Source organism: Microchirus variegatus (assembly GCF_963457635.1).
Source record: "Microchirus variegatus genome assembly, chromosome: 13".
In the NCBI taxonomy this organism is placed as follows: Eukaryota; Metazoa; Chordata; class Actinopteri; order Pleuronectiformes; family Soleidae; genus Microchirus; species Microchirus variegatus.
In genome coordinates this window covers 24,555,327-24,581,657 of record NC_139814.1, presented here as the reverse complement: position 1 = coordinate 24,581,657, position 26,331 = coordinate 24,555,327, and the positions used below count along the sequence as shown (strand labels likewise).

The 26,331-nt window shown below is 42.1% G+C and overlaps 1 protein-coding gene across 1 annotated transcript; it reads right to left on the bottom strand.

The window, feature by feature from the left end:
• Positions 1-3,354: 3,354 nt before the first annotated feature.
• Positions 3,355-25,793, bottom strand: lpcat1 (lysophosphatidylcholine acyltransferase 1; the record flags this gene model as incomplete). Its single annotated transcript, XM_083899601.1, has 14 exons — positions 3,355-3,491; positions 4,935-5,097; positions 5,206-5,304; positions 6,122-6,275; positions 8,080-8,205; positions 8,305-8,387; positions 8,813-8,867; positions 9,117-9,151; positions 11,793-11,851; positions 14,610-14,670; positions 14,800-14,912; positions 15,743-15,957; positions 16,063-16,202; positions 25,707-25,793. The coding sequence occupies 14 exons, from the start codon at positions 25,791-25,793 to the stop codon at positions 3,355-3,357; spliced, it is 1,527 nt and encodes a 508-aa protein (XP_083755727.1).
• Positions 25,794-26,331: the final 538 nt, after the last annotated feature.

Below are 26,331 nucleotides of genomic sequence, written 5' to 3'. Positions count from 1 at the left end.
GCAGAACACAGATCTGGGATCAGATTCTGTGGCCTTTGCATGCCAGAAAACTCGTTCAAAATGCTTGTTCAAAACATATGAAAGATAAAATATGTTATTCTAAAGCAAATATACAGTTAATACTTGGATCATACACTCAATTTGTGCCAATAAAACCTTCCTATGATGTTACACCCTGATCCTTAATCTATCATTTTTAGATTCACCCTTTAAGGTACGACTCAACCATTTGGTCGAGCACACTTTAAGTCACTATATCGCATTGAAAACTGCATCAAGCTGAACTCACTAACACTTAATGTCACAAATACTGTAGGGTCTAATTAAAAAAACAAAAAATAATATATATATATATATATATATATATATATATATATATATTGATTGTCGTCATTGTTATCATAAGTAAATAAAATAAAAAATGCAAAGAAATAATTTTTCCTTTGCTTTTTTCTTGGTGTGTACCTTAAAGGGTTTAGTTATGTTGTTAAATTAAATTAAGTTATGTGTTTGTTATTATTAGATTAAGTTACGTTATTAAATTAAATTAAATTAAATTAAATTAAATTAAATTAAATTAAATTAAATTAAATTAAATTAAATTAAATTAAATAAAATTAAATAAAATTATTAATTATGTTATTAAATTAAATCAAGTTGTGTGTTTGTTGTTATTTAAGTCAACCCTTCGTGTCGCAGGGTGCACTCATGGTAAATTGTCGTGGGAATAACACACAACTCCTTATATGGACATCCTGGGGGTGTGTGTGTTTTTATAGGTCACATATTCAGGCTTTAAAACATGTCTTAAAGTGCAGAAGTCACAAAAAATAGAGTGTTTTTCTTTTGTTTTTGTTCATAAAAACCCGATTATAAACATTTTTTAAGGCCTTTTTTGCTCAGGTGTGTTTATACAGACACTCTGTATTACACATTCTCATAGACTCTGTATATATTGTACGTTTTAATGTAGTAATGGAACAATGGAATTCATGTATTTATCTCATCGTTCATGTTCTGGGACGACTACAGCTCCTGTTTTATAAAAACCTTTGCTGTATTATTCACTGACTGTTGTAAGTGTCGGCGCAGACGTCGAGGACCTAACACAGGCCTCAGAGAGACACAAACAAACAAACAAACAAACAAACAAACAAACATTAGCCGAGCCTCATCTTTGACCTTGTACAGTACAGTTACCACACAGCAGAGGCGTCTCCAGTGGATCTGCTGTTATGTTTGCCCCCCCCCCCCCCCACCCCACCCCACCCCACCCCTCAGCTGGAGTGACTGGGATCAGGTCCAGAGCTTGTGTTTACTCGGCCCAGGATGACAGACCCCCCGAATACTGTGAACTCATTCCAGGCCTCCTGTGTGGTGAGCTGCTGCTGCTGCTGCTGCTGCCGCTGCTGCCGCTGCTGCTGCTGCTGATGCTGCTGCTGATGCTGCTGCACGGAAGATTCCTTTGAGGCAGGAGTATCTGAGAGAGTTCTCTGCTCAATGAGCAATTTATATGTTCTCAACAAAGCTTCTCCTTCAGAGCCCTGAAGGCAGCTCTTAATTGTTAGACGTGGTATCTTCACTCTCCGTCTCCCTCTCTGACTGTTTTTCGTCTCCCCTCCCTCCCACCCTCCATCCCTCCCTCCAGCTATTAGGAATTGGATTTGGAGCAGAACGATCCATTTAGTCTCTTTTCTCCATCTCCCTCTCTGCCGCTCTCTCTCTCTCTCTCTCTCTCTCTCTCTCTCTCTCTCTCTCTCTCTCTCTCTCCCTCTTTCCACACCTCCTCTGTAGGTTTTCCGCTCATCAAAGCTCGGGCTTAATCTGTCTATTTTTACCTAAAGGAGTGAAAGGGAAGGGATGAGGTAATGCTTTTCCTGTCTGTCAGGTGGGCAGCGGCGCATTGCATGAGCGACGCTTAGGGAGCTAGCGCCACCATGTGGACGCGGAGGGTGAGGCAGGGTAGATGGAAGTGGAGCTGAAGTGTGGAGTAAATAAAAGCTAGCACACAGGCTTTGTGCCACTTTAAGAAAAAAAATAAAAAATAAAAAAATCGTGCTACTGCAGCCATTTTGACCACTTTATCACAACGTCTACATCTTTGCCTTTACCCACAGTTCATTGCGTGTGAGCAACAAAACACAAGGTAAAGATGACAAAACCCTCATGTTGACTTTAAAAAAACTCAAGTTGCTGCTAATCCTGCGGTTTCTAGTAGATAACAGGGTAATAAAGTACTACTACTACTACCAATAACACATATTACTACTTGCTTCAGGGATTTATTTGTTGCACCTCTGTCGTCGTCGCAAAAAGCACTTCCATCGCACAATAAAGTGCTTGAATCGTTAAAATTAAACATAAATAACATTTAATAAAGTCTCAAATTGAGAGAAATAAGCACATTTCTGTTGGTGTCAATGAGGTAAAACAACAAACATGGAGCCTCATCATCAGGTGACGTAATCACAAAGCCATTCAGAAGTCCTTACAGTGAATGAGTGAGCGCAGAGCTCCACCTAGTGGACAAAAAGAAGAAGACGGTCTGAAAAAAACAGAGCCTGACATGACGCGAAATAGGAATTGTGAGAGCGCGTTTATTTGTCAAATAAAAAATAGGAAACGACAGCTTTTGAATTGAAACTTTCTCAAAGAGAATAAAAAAAAACAAAATAAGACATTTATTTTTACACATGAGATACGACACATCTATGTATTTATACACAGCTTTACCCTCTTTATTATTGACCCATACGCCCTTAAAACACGACCTTTGTCTTAACAGTCTGCAGTTGAGATCGTGGTAAATTCTCTCTTCTCTTCTTGTTGGAGGCTCCGTAAATAACTTTTATTTTGTAGCTTTAACTTCCACGCTGATTCCCGGAAAGGGATTCGGTGACGGTGTCCTTAAAAGAGGGAGGAGTCACTCGTACTCGTCTTTTTTAAAAACCTGAAACGATGTTTCCATGAGCAGCAGGAAAGTGTGACAGCGTTTTTTCCATTGACCTGAGATAAACAACAGCCCGAGGCGTCAACGCAACAAGTACTCGCCTAGCGTCTTTAATATCTACTGTACTTTATACGTAAATAAATATCATTATTATTATTATCGTTGTTATTCACAGAACTTATCTTGTAACTGAGAGAAAAGAAGCGGATATAATAAACGTCACCGTGGTCTGTGCTGTAACAGCTCGGTCTATTATTTCCTTTTTCGTTTTTTATTCTTCCTACCCGAGCACAAAGGCACAGCGGTGGCACTGTAGGCGCACGCACACACACGCACACACGGACACACACACACACGCACACACGGACACACGGACACACGGACACACACACAGACACACACAGTTAGTCGTCTTTGTCGTGGTTGTGGCCGTTGCAGCGCCGCTGAGGTCGAGCGACGCAGAATTTCCTGGGATGGTCTTTGTAATCCAGGCAGTCCTGGATGAAGTGAGGATGCTGCCGCAGATAATCCGCAAACTCATCTGTGAAAACACACAAAAAAACAACAACAACAACAACATTATTTACTAGTCGTCAAAATGTCTATTTTTGTTGCTTAATTTAACCATAAAAGGACCAGAGGACGTCCTGTAACTAAGTGTTTTTGTCCATTTTTCCATAATAACTTCCACTATCTGGCATTTGTTTACAATTTACCACATGTTAGCATACGGTTTTAACCATTTAAAATGAGGAAAATGAATGAAACTACAGATTTTTGGCCTGTTAAATTTGCAAATTTGTAGTATAAAAACACCCGACCCCCCCTCCGTCAAGAAGTCCATCCACATTTTACATAGGGTGGTTATGTGTCGTATATAAAAATGTTAGATTTTTATTATTTATACGTTTTTCATTTTTTAATTCAAGAAGTCAAAGATTTATTAGTTGTTTTTTTGTTTTGTTCAAACAAATACAAATGTAAAGCAATGTCAAAATGTCTATTTTTTGCTAAATTTAACCATAAAAGTACCAGAGAACGTCCTGTTTTTTCCACAATAACTTCCACTATCTGGCATTTGTTTACCATTTACCGCATGTTTTAACTATTTAAAATGAAGAAAATGAATGAAACTACAGATTTTTGGAGCGTTAAATGTGCAAATTGGAACAGTATAAAACGTATTCACGATCAGGGCCGGATTAAATAAATGGACGACACTGGTCCCCCCCCCTCTGTCGATGTTATTTATGAATTAAATCTTAAACTTAGCAAAGTTACTAATAAGTCATGTGTCGTATTTTTTATTATTATTTATACGTTATCACAAGGCTTTATTAAATTATCTGTATCTTATCCATTGCCAGTTGTTGTTGTCATTGTTAAGGCAGTAGTACCAGTAAATCACCACTAGGTGTCAGCATTGCTATGTAAACAGAGCAAATCAGATAAAGGTTGTAAAACTATTGCATTTTTACAGATAATCTTCATTAAATGTGTTAATTTAATTGAATAGTTAAATAAGTAGTCACGCAATTAATAAATATTTATATGTTAGCACGGAAATAAATTGTCGATTGGATATTTTTATTTAATTTTATTAATTAATTTATGCAGAGGTTTTTTTTTTTGGAATGGAATTTTCCCGTTAGCGCGAACCGTTTCGTAGCTACGCTTGTGCCAACGTGTCGTGAGCTCGGTGTTAAAGTTTTAAGGATTATTTAAGGCTTAAAAAAACAAATGTATTTAAAGTAAAGTTCATAGTAAAAACCTTTAAAATGATGAAATCTGAAGAAAAAAAGGCAGTAAAGCGTTGACAGGTTCAAGATCAGACAGATGGTGGAGGTAAAACTCAACAACAGACGGTGGTTATCTTTGTCGAGTAAACTCGGCGACAAGCGAGCGACGGCGGTGTATCATACCACGAGACGATCGATCACAGAGTTTTTGTTTTGTTTTTGTGTTTTTGGACTCTGGGTCTCACCGTACGAGATCCTCCCCGTGTCGGGTCTGTCGAGCGTCAGAAACAGACCCGAGAGATCCGCCTCTCTCACGCCCAGCATTATCTCCAGGATGGCGGCGAGGTCGTCCTCCGGGATCTCCCTGTCGTCGTCGTCGTCGTCCTCGTCGTCCTCGCTCTCGTACATCTGCTTAACAAACGCCGCGTGTGTCGTGTTATCGTAGAGCAGTGATTCACAAACCTACTGTTATGTGTAATGTGTGTGTGTGTGTGTGTGTGAGGATGATGTGGTCACCTTAAAGGCCAGTCTGAGCGTCTCCATGGACTCTGACGCTCTGTGAACTGTCGACAGCGCGACGACAAAGTGACGGACGTCGATCTGTCCGTCTCCAGACTAGGAAGAAAGTGGACGGTTTGGATTATTTCCAACATAAAAATGCACAATAGCTGCAGCATAAGATGATGTAAACACAACATCTTTGCTTTTTTATTTCTTTGTTTCCCCTGTGGACAATAATTTGGACAAGTTTTAGATCTCTAGATTAAACTGACCTGATGTGGCATGCTACAGGTTCACCACACGGGGGAGCTGATGAGTCATTAAAGCTGTGAGCTTTGGCTACGTTGAGTCAGAGATATTCTCTTAGTGATGGTAATAAAAACTGAAGACATTTTGAAAATGAGGAAGGGAAAATATGATCTGAAAACTGCACCTTATCATGTAAAGGTAAGGAAAAAAACACAATAACAAAAGCAATAACTTAAAGATAGCCGAGTTCTAAATTGGTTCATATTTTAAATTCACAGGTTTTATAATATATTTAACCTAAGATTTGCCTTTTTGCTGCTAAAGCCTGACCCTCAGCTACAAATTTGACCTTTTAATTTGTGTTGAGACAGAACACGTTGTTCTTAAGCGTCTTGGCATCTGCAGTGATACAAACTAATATTAACCTGCTGTTAATTACCTCTGACAAAGAGAGGAGGTGATGTTTTAATACAGTTTTTTCCCCCCCGTCCGTCTCTAAACGGCATAATAATATAAAAGAACAGATTTGGATTAAATGCTCTGGAGAAGGGAATGATTAGATTTCCGTGGTGGATCCAGTTACACAAACTGAGCAGACATAGCAGAGGTTTGCACCTCTCTAAGTTCTCTTTCTAGTTTAAAAACCACTACCATGAAGCTCGGCGAATAAGACGGCGCTTACCTCGTCAAAGAGGCCGTGGACGTCCGCGAGCGTCTCTGTGAGCGGCAGATTGAGGAACCGGGCGAACGCTTCTAACGTCAGTCTGTCGCCGCGCAGCTTCCTGGCTCTGTGGCTCTGCTCCTCCAGCACTTTGTCTCTGGTTCCTGCTCGGAGCCTTCAGTTGAAGCAGAAACAAAAGGTGAATAAATTGTATTGCAGTTAGTTTAATAATTACCCACATGTGCTACATCAGGGGTGTCAAACTCAAATACAGAGTGGGCCAAAATTTAAAACTTAACAAAGCCGCGGGGCCAAGGTTGAACAAATTAACCTTTTAATAGGGACCCAAACAAGTTTTTCATTGAATATTGAACACGCAAGGCTTATATAACTTTATAGTGACATGCAAAATCGAGTTTCAAATAATAATAATAATAATAATTAAAAAATATCAATGGCATATCAAATAAAATTTAAATGAAAATTGAATGCACCCTAAATACAGGATAAGCGGTAGATAATGGATGGATAAAAATTGAATGTCTCTTTTCTATTTGCAGCCTTCTGAGGTAAATATCAAAATAAACTTTTTCCACAGGCTAATAATAAATTTGAAAATAAAATAACAATAATGAATGAATCAAACATTCAATCCTTGAAGTAGCAAGAGAAAGTGCATGAATAAAATGTTAATTATTGCTCAGTTTGCTACACTGATTTGCTTTAACACTGAATATGGAACAAGCAACGCTTATATAACTTAAAAGTGCGAAATCAACTTTCAAAAAACAAACGAAAAAACATCAATGGCACATTAAATAAAATTTAAATAAAAAATTTAATGCCTCTTTTCTATTTGCAGCCTTCTGAGGTAAATATCAACATTAACTTTTTACACAAGCTAATAAATTTGAAAATAAAATAACAATGAATACAAAACAACAGCAGAGCATTATGGGATTTGTAGTATTAGCGGTGAATGCGGTGTTACAGCAGCGGTGCCGCTGTATAATACCGGCGGGCCAGCTCTAATGTTAATTTGATATTGCCTCAAGGGCCAAATGAAATTACACGGCACGACCAAATTTGGCCCGCGGGCCAGAGTTTGACACCCATGTGCTACATGAAGACTTTTTTGTATTTTTTATTATGATGAATAGTGGTGATTTTGTTCATCATATACCTGCTACACAGTATCCTAATCAAACATGACCTATTTCGTGTTCAGAAATCTAAAACCCTACCCATGTTTTAAGGGCCTTGGTTAACAGAGGCCGCCATCTTGTGCCGAGCTAAGTGTTTCACATTCTGAAGTCAGGAAGCTTACAACGCAGAGGAAAAGGAACAAAGAGAGAGTCGGACAGTGAAAGACGAGAGAGAATTTCCATTATACTGAGGCCACTTTTTTATTTATTTATTTATTTAAACCAAACCAAATGTTCCTTGTTTTATTTGAATTAAATGACTGATTTTTTGCGTTCTACGGTTTCTTCCCTCAGTCCAAAAACATGCAGATGTGGGGGATTAGGTAAACTGGACACTCTAGATTGACCGTAGATGTCAGCTGAGATTGACATGCAACCCTTAGAAATAAGGGTTCCAAAAGGGTCTGAGGTTCTACCTGGAACCATTTGCTTCTGAAAGGGTTTTTCAAGGGTTCTTGGTAACACTAATGGTTCCAGTAAGAACCATTTTGATCCAGAGAACCCTTTAAAACCCCTTTCCTGAATAAAGGGTTTTAAAAGTGTTCTTGGCGGACCAAAAAGGGGTTCTCCTATGAGGACAATCCAAAGAACCTTATGTGGTTCTACTTAGCACTTTTATGTCTAAGAGTGTGGAGGCTAAAGCGGCAGATGGATGGAAGAACACTTCCTGTGCGCGTTTCCCTTCCCTAACCACTAGGAGTCGGTGTTTATTTTGACTGCCGACCCAAATCCTCCAGCGAGTCCGACCAGTCGATCCAGTCTCGGTGCACTCACCCCAGGCGGCACAGCAGCTGGTTGAACTCCAGTAATCCGCTGTAGTCCTGGATGCGCAGCGGGCCGTTTGACAGGAGGATCTCGCGGTCGTCGAAGGAGAGATCTGTCAGCGGCAGCTCCAGGGCTCTGTGAGCAGGAAGGGAAACACCTCGTCTATGTGTGTGTGCATGTCGTCCAAATACGCTCTACACGGTTATAGTTACGTAAACACACACACACACTTACTTGGCCATGATTCTTCTGACATTGCTGGCAAACAGGGCTGGGTTGGCCTTCTCCTCGTCTGACGGCGTGTAAACAGGCAAATACTGCAGAAGAAGAAGAAGAAGCGGGAGAATATCAATGTATTGTGATTAGACATCATCATATTCATTATTATTCATTATTAAATGATCTTTTTGGTTCAGAGTTAAAGCTGCAGATGTTGTTATTCTGCCTCAAATATGATGGAACAATATTTCTATGCTGCGTCTGCACAAACAGGTTCCTTAAAGCAATACGATCGGACCCCGACTGAGGGTGCGTTTGTGTGTATACAATGGCGGTGCAGTGCAGGGACGGGTGGGGTCAAGAAGCCTTTATCCCCGTCAAAACTGACTGCTGCAAGACTTCATTTCTGGAACTTTTTTTTCAGTTGTGCGGAGCTTAACGAACATTTGTCAATGTTTAAAAAAGAGTTACACACTTCAGATTAAGTGTTCCTTCCGCTCCTAATCTGAGAACACTCACTCACCTCGATCTCCATGGGATTATGAGGTTGGCACAGAGTGAGCCACAGGATCTTTAACCTGGGAGATGAAAAAAAAAAAAAAAAAGAGTTCACATTGTTTATTTATGCGAATAATAACATGACGGATGGAGATAAGGTGGAACGGATTGTACCGCAGCGTTATTCCCATGCTCCTTGTTAATGGAAAACAGGTCACTGGTGTTTTAACTACACGCTTATTAGCACACGGGGAGTATAGATGCTGTGTGTGTTTGTGTTGTTGTGTGTTGTGTGTTGTTGTGTAAAAGAGAAAAACAGACACACTCACGCTCCGGGACCTTGCCACGTCCATGTAACAGTATCCTGTGGAGAGGAGGAAGGAGAAAGAACAGAATGGTTCAGGAAGAGAAAAGGAGTCAAAAACAGCAGGATTAGTGACATCCTGGACCTCCTCTGGTGTTTGTTCCCGTATGTGTGTGTGTGTGTGTGTGTGTGTGTGTGTGTGTGTGTAAATATAGCATAGTGTAAAATGTATTTATAGAGTGGCATGGTAGAGCCTTTGAGTAATTAGAAAGTGAAGGAGAAGGAAGGTTTTTTCCCCCAGATTCTACACAAACTTCCTCTTAAAGTCCAAAGATATTCAGTTTGGGGTTTGGTTCACAGGAGAATATAAGTGTGAATGGGTGTTTGTCGGCCGTGGGATGGACTTTACGCTCAAAAATGTCACCAATGTCACTGTGTCTTGCTTTGACGGAGACAAAGACATTCGTTTTTCAGAATAAAATGAAAAAATGAGAAAACGGAGAATTATAAATGTTTTATATATATTGTGCTCAAATTAAAAAAATTAATAAAAATGGATTACGATCATCTGCCGTGACATTTCTATGCTTTTCGCTGAAAGTAAGAGTGTAAAACTGTGAACGCAGTACATTGTGTTCAAGTTCGAGAGAACTTTATTTTGAAAACCGGAAATAGGACTGCTTGATTTGAGTAGAAATGTCGTAAAATAGAGACATGTTGAGTCATTTAAGTGTTATTGATTGTGGAAGTCTGTCTAAATTATGGACAGATGATATTTCCTCTGTGGTTTCCGAGTGACCCGCCCCCGCGTGAAGCTCCTCCCACCTGTCACAGGTCACTTTCGGGTCATGTAACTTGCAAAAGATGGAAAAATTGGGAAACGGGAAATGCTTGTTCCGCTTCGTTTTTTTTTTCTTCCATTTTATTCTGAAAATCAAATTATCAGTTCGAAATAACGAATAATGACTCAGGTTTTTTTTCCTGTTTTGATTTTGACCTGTGACAGGGGGAGGAGCTTCACACAGGATAACAAAAAAAACAGACATTTGTATGCTTTTCCGATGGAAGTAAGAGTGTAACTGTGCAACCAGTACGTTTATTTTGAAAACAGGAAATTGGACTGCTTGGTTTGAGTAGAATTGTAGTAGAATTTGAATTTTGGAGCGGTCGATTTGATCGCTTTTCAAAATTATGGACGGATGATATTTCCTCTGTGGTTTCCGAGTGACCCGCCCCCGCGTGAAGCTCCTCCCACCTGTCACAGGTCACTTTCGGGTCACGTCACTTGCGTTAGATGGGAAAATCAAAACAGGAAGAAACGGGAAACGCTCGTTCCGCTCCGAATGAACAGTCTGTTGTCCGTTTGTTTTTGCATTTTCCGTTTTGTTTTGAATTTTGAACCAACGATACACGGATTCAAACGGCTCGTGTGAGGGGCGGTAAAACGTCATATCCACGACAGTCTCACGCTAACTGACGCTGTCTCTTCCCTCTGTCAGATTCAGAAGGCATAGACTGTGAAGCATGTTTTCATTTAGCTTGGTTAAAACCACTTATTAGCGTAAATATTTTGTGGTTGGTTGTGTCTGACGAAATAAGAGATTATAGAGCAAAAATACACAGAACAAGTCATTCCCTCAGTGCCAAGTTTGTTTGTTTGTTTTTGTTTGTTTTTCCTGCCTCAGACGACCGACTTGTAAGTGCCGCGTTTGTCACTGCAGTCATCAAAGAGACTAAACTCTGCAAACTGTGACAAACGCTTTGGAGGGAAAACAAAAGGGGGAAAAAAAACTAGGTAAGAGGAACTCCATAATTCATGAGGAAGAGAGGACAAGTGCCGTGAGAGAGAGACATGACACCTCTGTGTGTGTGTGTGTGTGTGTGTGTGTGTGTGTGTGTGTGTGTGTGTGTGTGTGTGTGAGAAAGAAGGAGAATGAAATATCATCCTCACTTGAAAATGAAGTCATTCAACACAGCAGAAACTCACACTAACTAACGTGAAGAGGGAAGAAAAAGACAGTGACATCACAGGTGTGTTTGTGTGTGTGTGTGTTCTTGTACTTGCGGCATACTGAGGACCAGTGAGAGTTTAACCAACAAAGTGAGGTAATTTTTACGAGTGAGGACATTTTAGCCGGTCCTCACTTTGTTTTCATTTAAATCACTTCCTTAGGTTGCTATAACATGCTGTACTCAATATGTCAAAAAAAAAATAATTCAAATTTTGAAAAAAGTATCGTATGACTTTTTTGTCCAATTTTGGACCAAAATGTTTTTTTCAAAATGTTTTTCAAATTTTGGACAACATAATATAGTATGACGTTTTTGTCAAATTTTGGACCAAAAATTACAAAAAAAAAAACGTCGAAAAAGTTTACCAGCCCTTTTTGCTCTCGGGCTCCACCTGCAGACCTGTTATGGTACTGCAACCAGTAGTTCTTTGTAGATGTCATTCTTGAAGTAGATATTTGTAATTGTGGTGATTTATAAAGTGGAAATGCTGGTCCTCACTTTGTCAGCAACCCAGTCCTCAGTACGCAGCAAGTACAAGAATGTGTATGTGTGTGTGTGTGTGTGTGTGTGCGTGTGTGTGTGTGCGCGCAGTGTAATTGAGGTCATGCTAAACTTGAGCTACGCCCCAAGGTCACAGGAGCCATAAGAACAGAGCAGGAAGTGAAGTTGGAGGCTGTGGGGTGTTTACCAGCCGATTGGGGTAGCGTAGAACCACTGGCTGCACTGGAAGTCCTGGGATAAAAGCACCTGAGGAACGATAGTAGAGAACGTGTAAATACGTAAATAATGATTTTTTACCACAGGACAACGTACAGTTTATACCATTTTTAACTACCGCCAAGACGTAGGGTTACAATCTTTGTTGTAGTGGTTAACGTTAATGACAAACTCACAGACTCAGGCTCACCACCAGCCTTCTATTCAAAGTCATAGTAATATTATTGATAATATTTATTCCAAAGAGGCTGCATACTAGCTGCTGAAAGTATTAGAATGCAATATATTTACCGTACTAATATTAATATGCTGAAATCTTAAAAGTTGAATGGATCCGTGACCGTCTGTTGGATTAAAACCACACATTCACACTGAATTTACTCCAATTGTGTCTCTTTAGCTGCACGATGCTACCTTATAGCTGCTCACTCATCTGTAACTTGTACACATTCTTAGAAATAAGGGTTCCAAAAGGGTTCTTCTTACAAGGGCTGAGGTTCTACCTGGAACCATTTCCAGAAGAAAGGGTTTTTCAAGGGTTCTTGGTAACACTGGTGGTTCCAGTAAGAACCATTTTGATCCAGAGAACCCTTTAAAACCCTTTTCACGAATAAAGGGTTTTATAAGGGTTCTTGGTGGAACCTTTATAAAAAGGTTCTACCTGGATTCAAAAAGGGTTCTCCTATGAGGACAAGCCGAAGAACCTTATATGGTTCTACTTAGCTAAATAATGTGTGTAGAAGCTTCAGCTTGTGTGAGGACATCATCATAAAATGCTAAAAAAAACGTCGCTCAGTGTTTGTCAAACCTGGAAACGACGATGTTCTCGAATGTCTTTTTTTTTTGTCCACAAGCCAAAATGATTTTTAATGATTTCTTTGTTATGTGGAGCAAAGAAACGAAGAAAATATTCACATTTAAGAAGCTGAAACAATCAGAAATCGGAACCAGGGAACCAGGAAGTGAAATAGTGGTGGTTGCACACGAGATAGCATGAGATAAAGGACAGAACCTGACAAAGAAGAGGGATCTTCTGAATAATAATGTGACGTAAAGACTTTGTGAAGAGACACAACTCAATAAAAGAAGGCACCTGCAGAGCCACATCACACACACACACACACACACACGTCTGAGCACGCTATTGTGCTGGGATCCAGTGAACAGTGACATAACCAGAGGAGACACATCTTCACAACAGTCAGATCAGATCAGCCTGGACACACACACACACACGGACACGCACACACACACACACACACACACACACACACACACACACACACACACACACACACACACACACACACACACACACACACACACACACACACACACACACACACACACACACACACACACACACACACACACACACAGACACACACAACCACGGCAGTGTGACCAACAAGGCTTTACTGGGGAATGACAGAATTACAGACTGGAAGAAAGGGGATTAAATATGGCAGTCGGCCGGGGAAACACACACACACACACACACACACACACACACACACACACACACACACACACACACACACACACAGAGGATGGGAAATGTGTTGTTGCATCACTTCACTGAAAATGTCCTGCAGCGAGACACAGAGCCTTCAAACCTGTTGAGCGGACTATAATTCAGAATTCATTTAGCTCGTGTAGCTCCATCTGCACTGAGCAAGACCTGCAGCCAGTGTGTGTTAATAATCCTTCTCAAGGCCTGAATGAGATCATACACACACACAGACACACACAGACACAGACACACACACACTTGGCTGTGTGAATCACCTTGAACCACAACCAGACACAGCTCTGAGCTGTGGTTAGCGCAGGAGGATAATAATAACAATAATAATAATAACAACAACACTCATTCTGATGAATGTAACTGCCAAAGTTAAGCTCTAACAGCATCTGTGGCTGTTCTCCATCAGTCTATCCGCCCTTATCTTGTGTTTTTGTTCAAATGTGCACTACCGTTCAAAAGTTTGCCGTCACCTATACAATTGTTGTCGTCTTTTCCATTAAAAGTCAGGCTTTTATTCATCAAAAGAGTTGCGAAATGAATAGAAAATAAGATTTTTCTTCAAAATAACCACCTTCTTAGTGTAGCATGAATCACTGCTAACGTGCTAACTAGCACTAAAGACAGACGACGCATGACTGAAGTTAATGCACATTTATTTAGCACCAATCCCCGTTTATTGAGTGTCAAAACAAACCTAAATCTTAGGGATCAGCATCTTGTTTAAGCTCGATGACAAGCATACAGTTACGGACGTTGACGATTTAGCACAGCTATAGTTGTTAGCTGTAGTTTTTTTATTATTATTATTATTATTATTATTATTATTATTATTATTAATGAAGCTTCACATGACAATGTGATGATATTCACCTGCAGGTAAACGTCTGGAGTGAATAGATTTGTGGGTTTAGTGAGAGAGTGAGTTCCCACCCCACAAATCCAGATGAAAGCTAATGCTAACGACCTCGGACATCACATATCAATGTTACACTGATTAGATGCACTGGAAACATCCATTGTAAGTCTTTAAGCGTCACATAAAGTCTTTTTTTATATCGTATGTGGACCGAATTCATAACTTTGTGCATCATATAACATTTTCAGATTCGTTTTTACTCCTATTTCACTTCATATTGTTGTGTATGTTGTGTTTTATTTGAATTTAAGGGCAGTTTTAACTGCACTAAGGTCACTGAAATAGGGTTAGGGTTGTTTTTATATCCCCGTGTAATTAGAAACACATATGTATAGAACACATACCAGCCTTGAATAAGATGAGACCTGACCTGTTGGTGCACGTCCCCTCTGGAAAGATCATGATCTGGAACAAACGGATTATAAAACACGTTAAAATTGCATGACAAAAAACACACGCAACTTCTTTTTTACGCATTGTTGTTTTATGCAATAAGTGGCCCGAGCTGGTGTGAATGTACACATGTTTACATACCTGAGGCCACTCCCCTCCAGACTGCGCTCGCCGCTTGATTTCCTCCACAGTTTTCCTCCTGGAGTCCTGGTCCACACGGAACACAAACACTGGCCGGATGTAGCTGATCAGAGCTGAGGAGGGAGGGGGGGGGGGGGGGCGATAAGGAAGAGGTTTATAGAGTTTTAGAAGAAGTAGCTCTAGTCTCCACAGAGCCGGAAGTCTGAAGCTTAAAGGGATAGTTCGGAATTTTGGACACAAGAGCCTATTTTCCAACTCAGCCGGTGTGATGGAGACGTCTGGAGACGTTTTCAAGAAATTTCATTCAGTTCCTCTAGTTGCCGAGTTCGCTGGTGCTATGGCTAGCGCAAGTCAATGATACGAGTTAGCATGGCATTAAAAACACTCATACCGACTCCACAGTGCACCCGAGGCAAATCGATTGTAACGGCAGACTATCGATGTACATATCTGTGTTGATAGAATAATATTTGAAACAAAACTAACGTCGCATCGCATGGATTTTTGAGGGACTACTTTTTCAGCACTATACTTCCAGCAGCGGAATCAGTCCGCCGCTGCCGGAAGTATGACGCGCTGCTGCTGCTGCTGAGACATAAATCCTTCAAATTGCAAGGTTGGTTTTATTTCAAACATTCTATCAACACAGATATGTACGTCGATAGTCTGCCGTTACAATCGATTTGCCTCGGGTGCACCGTGGAGTCGGTATGAGTGTTTTTAATGCCATGCTAACATGTATCATTGACCTGCGCTAGCCATAGCATCAGCGAACTCGGCAACTAGAAGAACTGAATTAAATCTCTTGAAAACGTCTCCAGACGTCTCCATCACACCGGCCGAGTTGGAAAACAGGTCTTATGTCCGAAATTCCGAACTATCCCTTTAAGCCTTGGATTGAAGGAAACTCATTTTTCCTGCGTGTACATCGGTTGGAACTCACTTCCCCAGACGGGAATGCTCCGGCTCTCCAGTTTGGCGACCATGGAGCACATGGTCATAGTCACGGGGATGGCGTCGAAGTAGGTGGAGTGCGGCGCCAGGGCGAGGATGGGAACCTCGGAGGGCGGCGCCCGCTCGCCCTTCACCGTGATCCAGTGGAATCCTCCGCAAAACCACATGGCTCGCATGACCACTCGCAAACACAGGTCTGTGAGCCTGGAACGTGCAGACGGTTTTTCGATCAAAGGACAAAAGCTCTATTTAGCATCGTATTGGCGTTTTGTTTACGCAGCATGGTCCTTTTTTGTGCTCGATTCTCACCTCCTCCACCACGACTGTGGCTCAAGGGCAAACTCGGAGCGTCCCAGCGAGGCTACGAAGGCGAAGGGCCACCCCAGCAGCATGAAGAAGGAGACCAGCAGCAGCCGCACGGGAAATACCGTCACCGACATCAGTCCGAGCTGAGGAAAAAAAAGAGCGGAAAATAGGAACAGAAAACTATAATTAGCAACGTACGAGGGGGCGTTTTTACATTCTCGTGCTTTGTATTTGAGGCTAGTCGGTGATATTTTGATGGCATCGTGTGTATCTCAGTCTTAAAGGGACACTGTGTAGTATTTATGGGTTTATATGACCCAAAATCCATGTATACATATTGTGTGCTCCTGCATTGTCTAGTCGCTGTATAATAGTTTCAAAAAGTCATGTAAAATAACATGGTCGCGGGCCGTTACTGCATTGCCACGACGCTTCTACGGGAGCCTGTAAGGACAAATCAAGCGTTGCGGAAGTCCCGCCTCCTCTCTCTCCGCTTCGTCTGCTACGGCCGCGGTAGCTCCGCCCTCTCCCTCGCCTCACGAACCTCATCTGCTGACACGGAGAAAGACGACGAGGACGACATTTGACCGGCTGAGGACGCCGTAGCGCTCAGGGAAGGGAGGGAGGGGGTGAGCAGAGGAGCAGTTCTTTGTTGTAAATGTCAGCCTCTCCTCTAGATGGCACTATAAACTACTAACTTCACCTTTAAATATTTATTAAAAAAAAAAGGAAACGTTGGAAAATGAAATAGTGAAAGTGAAGCTTTTTCGTGATTTTTTCATCTTTTGATCATAGAACATCTTTGATTTTTGTCGTTTTACTTTTGTGAGATTTCAAAATAAGAGTCCAGGTAGGAAATGTACAGTGAGGAAGACTGGACGTGGTCAGCTGACCGTCCTGTCACGGCTTTTCTCTTACTGTGTAATGAGAGACATGTGCTCTGTGTGTGTGTGTGTGTGTGTGTGTGTGTACTAACTGGGTCATAAAGTCACGGCCTGCAGTGTAAATTCAGATTGTGTGACACTTTTAGCTCCCTTCCTCCTCCTCGTCATCATCATCCAACCCACGTTCGTGTGGCTGCTTTACAGTAATCTATGGTCTCTGAGGAATTCCCCTCCCATCCATCCATCCATCCATCCATCCATCCATCCATCCATCCATCCATCCATCCATCTATCCATCCATCCCTCACTCTCTGACTATATTGCTTCCCTCCCCTTTTTTTTTTACAACGATGTGCTTTTTGTCGTCTCTCTGGGGATTCATGCCCAACGCCCTTCTCTTCCTGTCCCGTTGTTCCTTGCATTATCTCCCCTCCCGGATGAGCCCAGGTGCTCCCTGCAGGATAGTATTAATAAATAAATAAATAAATAAATAAATAAACAGCAACGTGGGTGATTTATGACACACGGGTCACTCATCACCCAGAGCTTAACGAAATCCATCTGGGGGAGGAGCCGCCGCCGCCGCCGCCGCTGACATTTTCTCAGGAGGTGGCATTGAGATTGAGTCGAGGAGCAGTTTATAGCGTTTGATTGAATCTCCGGCAGAGCCGCACGGCGTTTGTCATCTTCAAAGACGGCGCCGAAAGCAGCGAAACGAGTACGCTACAAATTAAGTATTTTCTTTGTTAATAGAGATAAAAAAAATGATGAAAACCATTGTATTATCTTAGTTTAGGCCCATATTATGGATTACTGACGTCATTGTTGCGTAACATTTATTTTTATTTTACGATCTTTTGTCAATAAGTCGTGGTGTGTGGTAACTGTCAGCTGAATATTTGTATGAGTATCATCTTATAACTAACTGACAACCTAATAACTTGACTGACAAACGGATCGTAATAAATAATCCTGACGTAAATGTGTTCTTCTTCTACTTCTTTTTTGGAGTTGACAGACTGGACGCAGCTTTCGCGTTATTCTGCCCCCTACAGTCTGAAGACGTAACTGCATTTAAGGGGTGTCCCATTTCTAAGTGACAAAATAACACTTAAGGGTTGAGCTTGAGGGTTAAGATAGGAATTGGAATTGACCCTTTATATTCACTTTCTAAGCAGCTCTCCATGGGCGTGGAATACAATAAATATGACCCAGCCCTTTAGACACTGTATATTGTGTCTAGAATTGTTCACTCCTATCTTTTCCCCATCTGTCTATCAGAGTCAGACACATTAGGTAATAATCATTTTTACAAGAGCGAAAGTGTTTGTTTTTGCTCGCTGCTGCCAGTGAACACACCTTCACTCACTCACACACACACACACACACACACACACACACACACACACACACACACACACACACACACACACACACACACACACACACACACACACACACACACACACACACACACACACACACACACACACACACACACACACACACACACACACAGTGTCCTCGTCCAGTCTAAATATTATTCCACCCAGATGCAACGGTTCTCGTCTCGTTCTCCAGGAGAATGTGTGACGTGAATAATCAGAGCCTGTATCTCAGCATCAGGTTTGTCATCTTCATGGAAAAATCTAAATCATTTGTTTTGACAAACAAAACCTATTTTCTCCAGACTCCAAACAAAGACTGACAAAGCCTTGCAAATAGCTTCACTTTGACTTGTTTTTTTTTTAAAAAGGAGTCATTATTCATGAATGTGGGCTGTTACAGTGCACAAGTGACACCGTGAAGCAACAAAGACAAATGCAGTAATGCACACTGCTAATGGTTCTGTGGAGAGAGAGAGTGAGAGAGAGATGGCTTTTGACCTCAGGGGGAGATTTAGTGATTTAACACACAAGGCTATCTGCTGTACGTTAAATATTCATACTTAGCAGACGCTGAGAAGCCACAACAATCCCTTTGTTTCCTCACAAACACACACACACACACAGACACCAGCACAGACACACAAAACACCTTCTGTTTGTACGTATGGCACCAATAAAGCTGTCAGGAGCCGGTAAGGCCCGAGTCATTCAGCTCATCCTCGAGCACACACACGCGAGAACGTAAAAGGCACACATGTAACAGCGTCACCTTTAAAATACACACACACACACATACACACACAGACACACAACCTCAACAAAGACCACTTTTTGCCAATTTGACAAAATAAATTCAGTTTCATAGCAAGACAACACAAAGTTGTTGTATTGTGCAAACTAATAATCGCGCCCTGACTTGTATGGCAGAGATTTGTGATGCGTTTAAACCCATTATGAATCATTGGTTTTGTTATCTTTAGTTATTTGCCGTCCACATGTGAAGAATGCAGTGGGAGGTTGTCAGGGTGAGACGCAGGAAGAGGCAGAACGCTCAACGCTCATAGTGGTTTATCCCAAGCTTCTTCCTCCTACTGCACAGAAACATTTATTATTAACTATCCTGGACGGTTTGACCAGATGCTGCAAGGAGACGTTCTAGAGACTGTCCTGAGCGACTTTAACGGGACAAAATCAGTCTTGAACATTTCGTTTTTTGGACATATCGCCCTGCCCCAGACTAACCTACCTTCAAAAGAGTGCATTTTTAAACGACACTGATGACGTCACACTTGTGCAACTAGAACATGGAAGTCAGGACGTTTCAAACGTGTTATATTAAATCAGTTAAGCACCCATTTAAAGGTGAAATAAGTAGTTTATAGTGCCATCTAGAGGAGAGGCTGAAATATACAACAAAGAACTGCTCCTCTGCTCACCCCCCTCCCCTTCCCTGAGCGCTACTGTATCCGCAGCTGGTCGAATGTCGTCCTCGTCGTCTTTCTCCGTGTCAGCAGATTAGGTTCGTGAGGCGAGGGAGAGGGCGGAGCTACCGCGGCCGTAGCAGACGATGCGGAGAGAGAGGAGAAGGGACTTCCGCTACAAGTAAAGAGACGCTTGATTTGTTCTCTCGCGTTTGTCCTTACAGGCTCCGGTAGAAACATGGCGTCTCGCTGCTAACGGTGGCTATGCAACCGCGTCCCGCGACCATGTTATTTTACATGACCTTTTGAAACACTACGAAAATGAAACAAAAACTATTATACAGCGACTAGACAATGCAGGAGCACATAATATGTATAAAAGAGTGGATTTTGGGTCATATAAACCCATAAATACTACACAGTGTCCCTTTAAAAGGCGAGAACAATGCGATGTCACTCGCAATTGAGTCAGTTAGTCAATAATCCAACTGGTAACCAATCGATGTGTAGTCTGTCAATCAATTGCTCCATGTCAAATGTAAAAGTACTGATTTTCTAGGTTTTTATATCAACGTACATCAACATTATCTGTTTCCCAGTAGCCATGGCGCTTAATAGCCCCCCCCCCCCCCGAGTGTTAAAGTGTTCCCGGCACACTCTTTAACTGCTCTACACCCTGTAGTGATATCTAATTGCTGCTGGCTAATTATTTCCAATGAGCCAAGGTTGTTGTCGTACAGATTAAAGGGACGTGTGACAGGCAGCGAGTTTGACCAGGTGGCAGGAACTGAGCCCAAAGATACGAGAACCCGTTGGATTTGAAAGTGTAGAAAATCGCATGCCTAAAATTTGTCAAATTTGTGTAAATAATGATACACACACATTGGAGAAGGATCCCTGTGTGTGTTTGCTGTTCAGCTATGTGTGACTCAAAGCTGCGGTTAGTGTTGAAACGGTTGACCGTGCAGACTGCTGCAGAACATGTTTACTGGAATTCCAGAGAGGCCAAACACCCACCTTTTAAAAATAGGTACGGCGTGCACGGAGAAGCCTGTGGAATGTGGAAGGTAGTGGTTCTGTTTTTCGAGCACAGCCCGCGTTCGTTTGTTTGTTTGTTTGTTTGTGACTGACTCACTCCACGTGTTCTGCTCAAGCGGGGAAAAAACGCACCTCACCACGGAAACTGGAAGCGAGCAACAAGAATAATATAAAAGACGACCGGTGAAACGAGCTTTAGGAACATCCCGGCAAAGGTTTAAGGCTGAATGACTCAACGGTGACACAAAACACAAACAGCAGCTTCCTGCGCCTTGTCCTTTGTGTGTTCACCTCTCGGCCCTGAGGCTGCAACAGGAAACAGATAAACCTGCCGAGGGCAGAGCTCAGGAAGTGCACGGGCCTCCTCTTCTCTGACTGTCTCCACAGTATGTGGACTATTTAGCTAATTGAGGAGGGTTTTCTGACGTTTTGTCCAGGAAGACACGAAGTGCTGAGAGTCCACGCAATGTCAGCTCAACATGACTCTCAGTGTAGGTAGAAATGTTTAGATCTTTGTGTTGCCCGGTGACATTCCTGTGCTGATGCTGCTGCTGCTGCTGCTGCACACAGGAAGTGATTTGGGTAAGGTCAAGACAGACGGTAGAAGTGTAGCAAGACGGATGTAAAACAGGTTGGGAGGAGTGTGACTGACAACAGCTCACAGAGGCATTTCAGAGGTGAATTATACCGCTCATTCCACTCATTCCAGGAAATGCCGTATTGGCAGCCGTTCAATGCGTCCTCTAAAGATAGTACTACATTTAAAAAAAAAAAAAAAAAAATGGATTGTTTCTGCAGTGCCTTATAAGATTTCCCTTGCAACTTTTTCGTTTCCTATGGGTGCCCTTCCAATCAAACCTTTACGAAAATCCCTACTGCCGCTAGAGGAATTTATATTCAGTGCTGTATAGAAGATGCCCATCTCTTGTGATGCTAGCTGTGTGAGAATGTGGGAAATTATATACTAGATTATATAGAAGACCCGGGGTTCCAGCCCCGGTTGGAACAAGGGCCTTTCTGCGTGGAGTTTGCATGGACCGTCCAAGATGTACCACGCTATGTCAGCGGCGATTGGTGCAGCACCCCCCGCAACCCTCCTGTGGAGGTTAGAGTGGTAGAAAATGGATGGATGGAAAACAGTGTCCTTAGAGGAAATTGTACTCAGTGCTGTGTAGGAAATGCCCGACTCTCGCATTTTCGAGTTTGAGGTGGAACGAGGGCCTTTCTGCATGGAGTTTGCATGGACCGGCGAACTGTCCAGGGTATGACCACGCCTATCGTCCTATGTCAGCGGCGATTGGCGCAGCATCCCCCGCGGCCCTCCTGTGGAGGTTAGAGTGGTAGAAGATGGATGGCTGGTCGACCGTAGGTGTGAGTCTCTATATGTGTTCCTGCGATGGACCGGCGAACTGTCCAGGGTTAGGGTGCACTCCGCCTATCGCCCTACGTCAGCGGAGAGTGGCGCAGCATCCCCCGCGATTCCCTTGAAACTTTGTTCTCTATGAGTGCCCTTCCAATCAAACCTTTACAAAGTTCCCCACTACCACTGCAAGATGTTTTAGTTTCCTAAAAAGAGTGTCCTTAGAGGAAGTTGTACTCAGTGCTGTATAGAAAATGCCCATCCCAGAAACAGGCATTTTTCGAACTTTTGGGTTCGAGATCCGGTTGAGGGCCTTCCTGCATGGAGTTTGCATGGACCGGCGAACTTTCCAAGGTGTACTACGCCTATCGCCCCCTATGTCAGCGGAGATTGCCGCAGCATCCCCCGCGACCCTGCTGTGGAGGATAAAGCGGTAGAAAATCGATAGATGGATGGATGAACTCTCTAAATTGACCATAGGTGTGAGAGTGAATGGTTGTTTGTCTCTATATTTGGTCCTGTGATGGACTGGCGAACTGTCAGAGGTGTACCACGCCTATCGCCCCATGTCAGCGGAGATCGGCGCAGCATCCCCCGCGACCCTCCTGCGGATAAAGCAGTAGAAAATCGATGGATTGACTTCGCAGCCGGCTACCCTTGGACCATGCCACTGACACAACCCCCCCTAAGTCAGATAATTTGGAAGGTACTGTTTCTTGTTGTTGTGTCTTTAACCAAGACGGTTTGCTTTGAGTTTCAAAAAAGAAAGAAAGGAAGGACGTAAAGAAGTGACATTCCGTGAGCCGGTCAGTCCCACTGTATTAGCAGTGTGTCATGCTGTCAGCAGGCCTCATCAGTCACAGAGCAGGAAACCCCATCGATTCATCCGCTGATCGATGGTGAAGTATTCCAGGCTGCCTGACGCCCCCATCGATTTAGGACGTTAGCCACCGCTGAGCAACAGCAGACACTCTCACTCTTCCGCACACACAATGTGTTCGTGTTTGGCCTCCAGCAAAACATCATTTTTAACAAGGGCTCTGGCGTCTCCTCGATACGCCGAGCACGTCTCAAGACACCTAACTCCACCGTCGTTAAAAAGCGAGTCGAGCTTTTAATTCAATCCACACGTCGCGCTTTGCTAGCGGTTCATGTGATATGACAGCGGTGTGCGTGCGGCTGCGATGACTAATCGAATATGAATCGATGACTAAATTAATTGTCAACTATTGTGGATGAGCAAAAGGCTGACAGACAAAAGACGTCCTTAGAATTTAAATTTTTTTTGATTTCCAGACAAGATAAGACACTTGACAACAACATTAATCAAATCACTGATAACTGCGTGCGGGTATGAAAACTGGTTTGCCTGTTAGCGTGTTCTCCCCTGTGCTAACAACCAATTAAAAACAATGCGTGAACAAAAAAAAGAAGGGGTTAGAATTGCACAAGCGTTGACTGACAAGAGTGTGGAGAGAGTGTGGGAGGAAGTCAAGTGTACGCTGCTGCGACTGCCATGCCTGAGCGACGGGTACAGTGGGATCAAGTGTGAGCTCTTGAGTTGTTGTTATTGCAGTCACAGTCACAGTCACAGGTGCATGGTGGGAAAATCTTTTTTTGACATCGCAAAAAACAACCCAAAAGTCAATTTGAGAGATTTGCAAAATCCAGCGAATGTGGGAAATAGTGTCTGCTGGGTCACATAATGACACCACACACAGTTTCAGATGACACCCACAATGGAGCGCGCTCATCACAGCATGGCGGTGACAGGTCATATAGCGCCATGACATGATGGGTCACTCAGAGGTGGACCGTAATCCCAATCTGGACCCAGACGTGGAACTGATAAATTGAGGATAATTCTCGCATTTTGACGGAGCATTTGGAGTTGTGTTTGAGTTATACTCCTCTCGGCCACCTGACGGATAAGTCCTTGGTATACTCAGACTACTACCTACCTAAATTTGTACCTTAATTTCACAGAGAAGTGCTGTTCTGCACTCTTTCTGTTCCATATGCCTGTACTGAGCTGGGTAAAATGGCTTTTGTCCATTCTGCACCTTTTGCATGCAGAAAGACTGGAAAATAACCGAGTTAAGATTCTTTTAAAAAATGTTTTTTGTTTGCGTTTGGGTGTTTCGTATTTGCTGCAGCTGCCTGTCTCGGCCATGACTCCCTTGAAAAAGAGGTTCTTTGAGGTCCTAACCCAGGGGTCTGCAACCTGTGGCTCTTCAGCCCCTCTGGAGTGGCTCCTTCTAGCTTTGAAGAAGCTAGTTTTTATCAAGTTAAAGGCAAAAATTAAAGTGTTTTGACTGTCACATCCAATTGAAAAACCTCCCCCTAAAGCCATTCAATGAATGTGTACATGAAGAAGTACACATTTGGAGTCCTGTCTCAGACAAAAACTACATAATATTGAACATGAAATTTCATTTCAAAGTCGTTTGGTCAAAATTTCGTATATATGCGTTAAAAAAATTGATTTTTATCATCATTTTAAGGATCAAATAGGTTTTGCAGCTCCCAGATTCATTTTATTTAGGTGGAGAGGGGACAAAAATGGCTCTTTTCATTCTAAAGGTTGCAGACCCCTGTCCTAACCCTTCAATCTCAATGGGATTCTCCTGGTTAAATCAAGGTTTACATTTTTTTTAAAAAGAGGCCCAGATTGCTTTCAATCAATTCCTATCAAGTGTTTAGAGGGACGGCACAAATCTTTGTGTGTAAATAAATGATTCTTTGTGTGAAAAACAGGCTCAGACGAGCAGCTCTGTGAGACCTGACTGATGGAGTGTTTGTGTGTATACAGCAGCAGCAGCAGCAGCAGCAGCGAGGGAGGCATTTATCCAACAACCTGCTGAACAAGTGGGATTTAGGAGCTGTCAAAATTCACTTCACACGTCTTTAAAAAAACATTTCTGGGTGCTTCTCAGCGTAGTCGTGACACACTTTACACTTTACTAGCCCTATGTTGTTATTGCCTTGACATCAAATAAATCACTTCCTGTATGCAGCAAAGGGATGACATGAGATCTAACTGATGGTGACAATGGTTTGAGTATAAAAATGCAGTCGAAAGACGATTTATAATCATTAAAATATGATTGAATTTCAGGCTGTTGTTGACTACACACATATATTTAAATGTGTTTTGTTGTGATTTACATACTAATATGACTAATTATGATGTTATAAATCTCAGCATGAGGAGATTTTAGCTTTTTTTATGGAGGGAAAAGCAACATATAGAGATGTTTTATATAAAACACTGTATGATAATGTGAATTAGTGATTGTGTAGTTTTTGTCTCATTAATTTTGAAGGACTACTCTTTTAATTAGTGTGAGTTATCACGGACTACAACCAGGAAAAACACACGTTAAAGAACCACGTTTAATTTTCTGCTAATGTTATTATATTATATTATATTATAAATATCGCCAGTTTAAACTCAGTATATTTAATCATGTACATAAACACACACAGAGAGAGAGAGCAGCTGACCAAGATGACGAAGGAGTTTCAACTATTTCGCTCCGGGCGTGTGTCTCACCTTTATCGCCTCCGCCGTGGTGAGTTGCAGCCTGTGGACGAAAGGGTTCCGACCCACTCTGGAGGGTCGACTGTTGGACAACTTCATAGCTGACGGAGGGAAAGAAAAACAATGTCCCGTTACTTGCGCTGAGTTCCTGGTTTTTTTACGCCCTTTACGGAGCCTCCTTCCCTGACTTCTCCTCTCTCTCCCGGAGCAGAGGGAGAGTCACACTGATGCTGAGAGGGAAGCGCGGCGCTCGCTTTACAACCAAAAATACAAGCTAGCGACAGGAAAACGACGTGGCTTCCGGCGTGTGTTTGTTTTTCAAAATAAAAGACATGTGCGTTGTGTTATTGAAAAGAACTTGAATTTGAATGAATGTGAATCTGAAACGAAAACTCGAAAACTCGGAAGCTTATCTTTTAAAATAAGATATCGCTGATTGTTTTAGCTTCTTAAGTGTGATTATTTTATATTTATATATTTAAAAAAAAAATCTTTAAATCATATTTTTAATCGATTATGACAATAATTACTAGTTGCAGCTCTAAATAAATGTTAACATAAATTAAAAGGAAAACAAAAATAATGAAAGAAAGACATTTAATTGTAAATGTGTGGTTGAATCAAAAAAATTCAAATT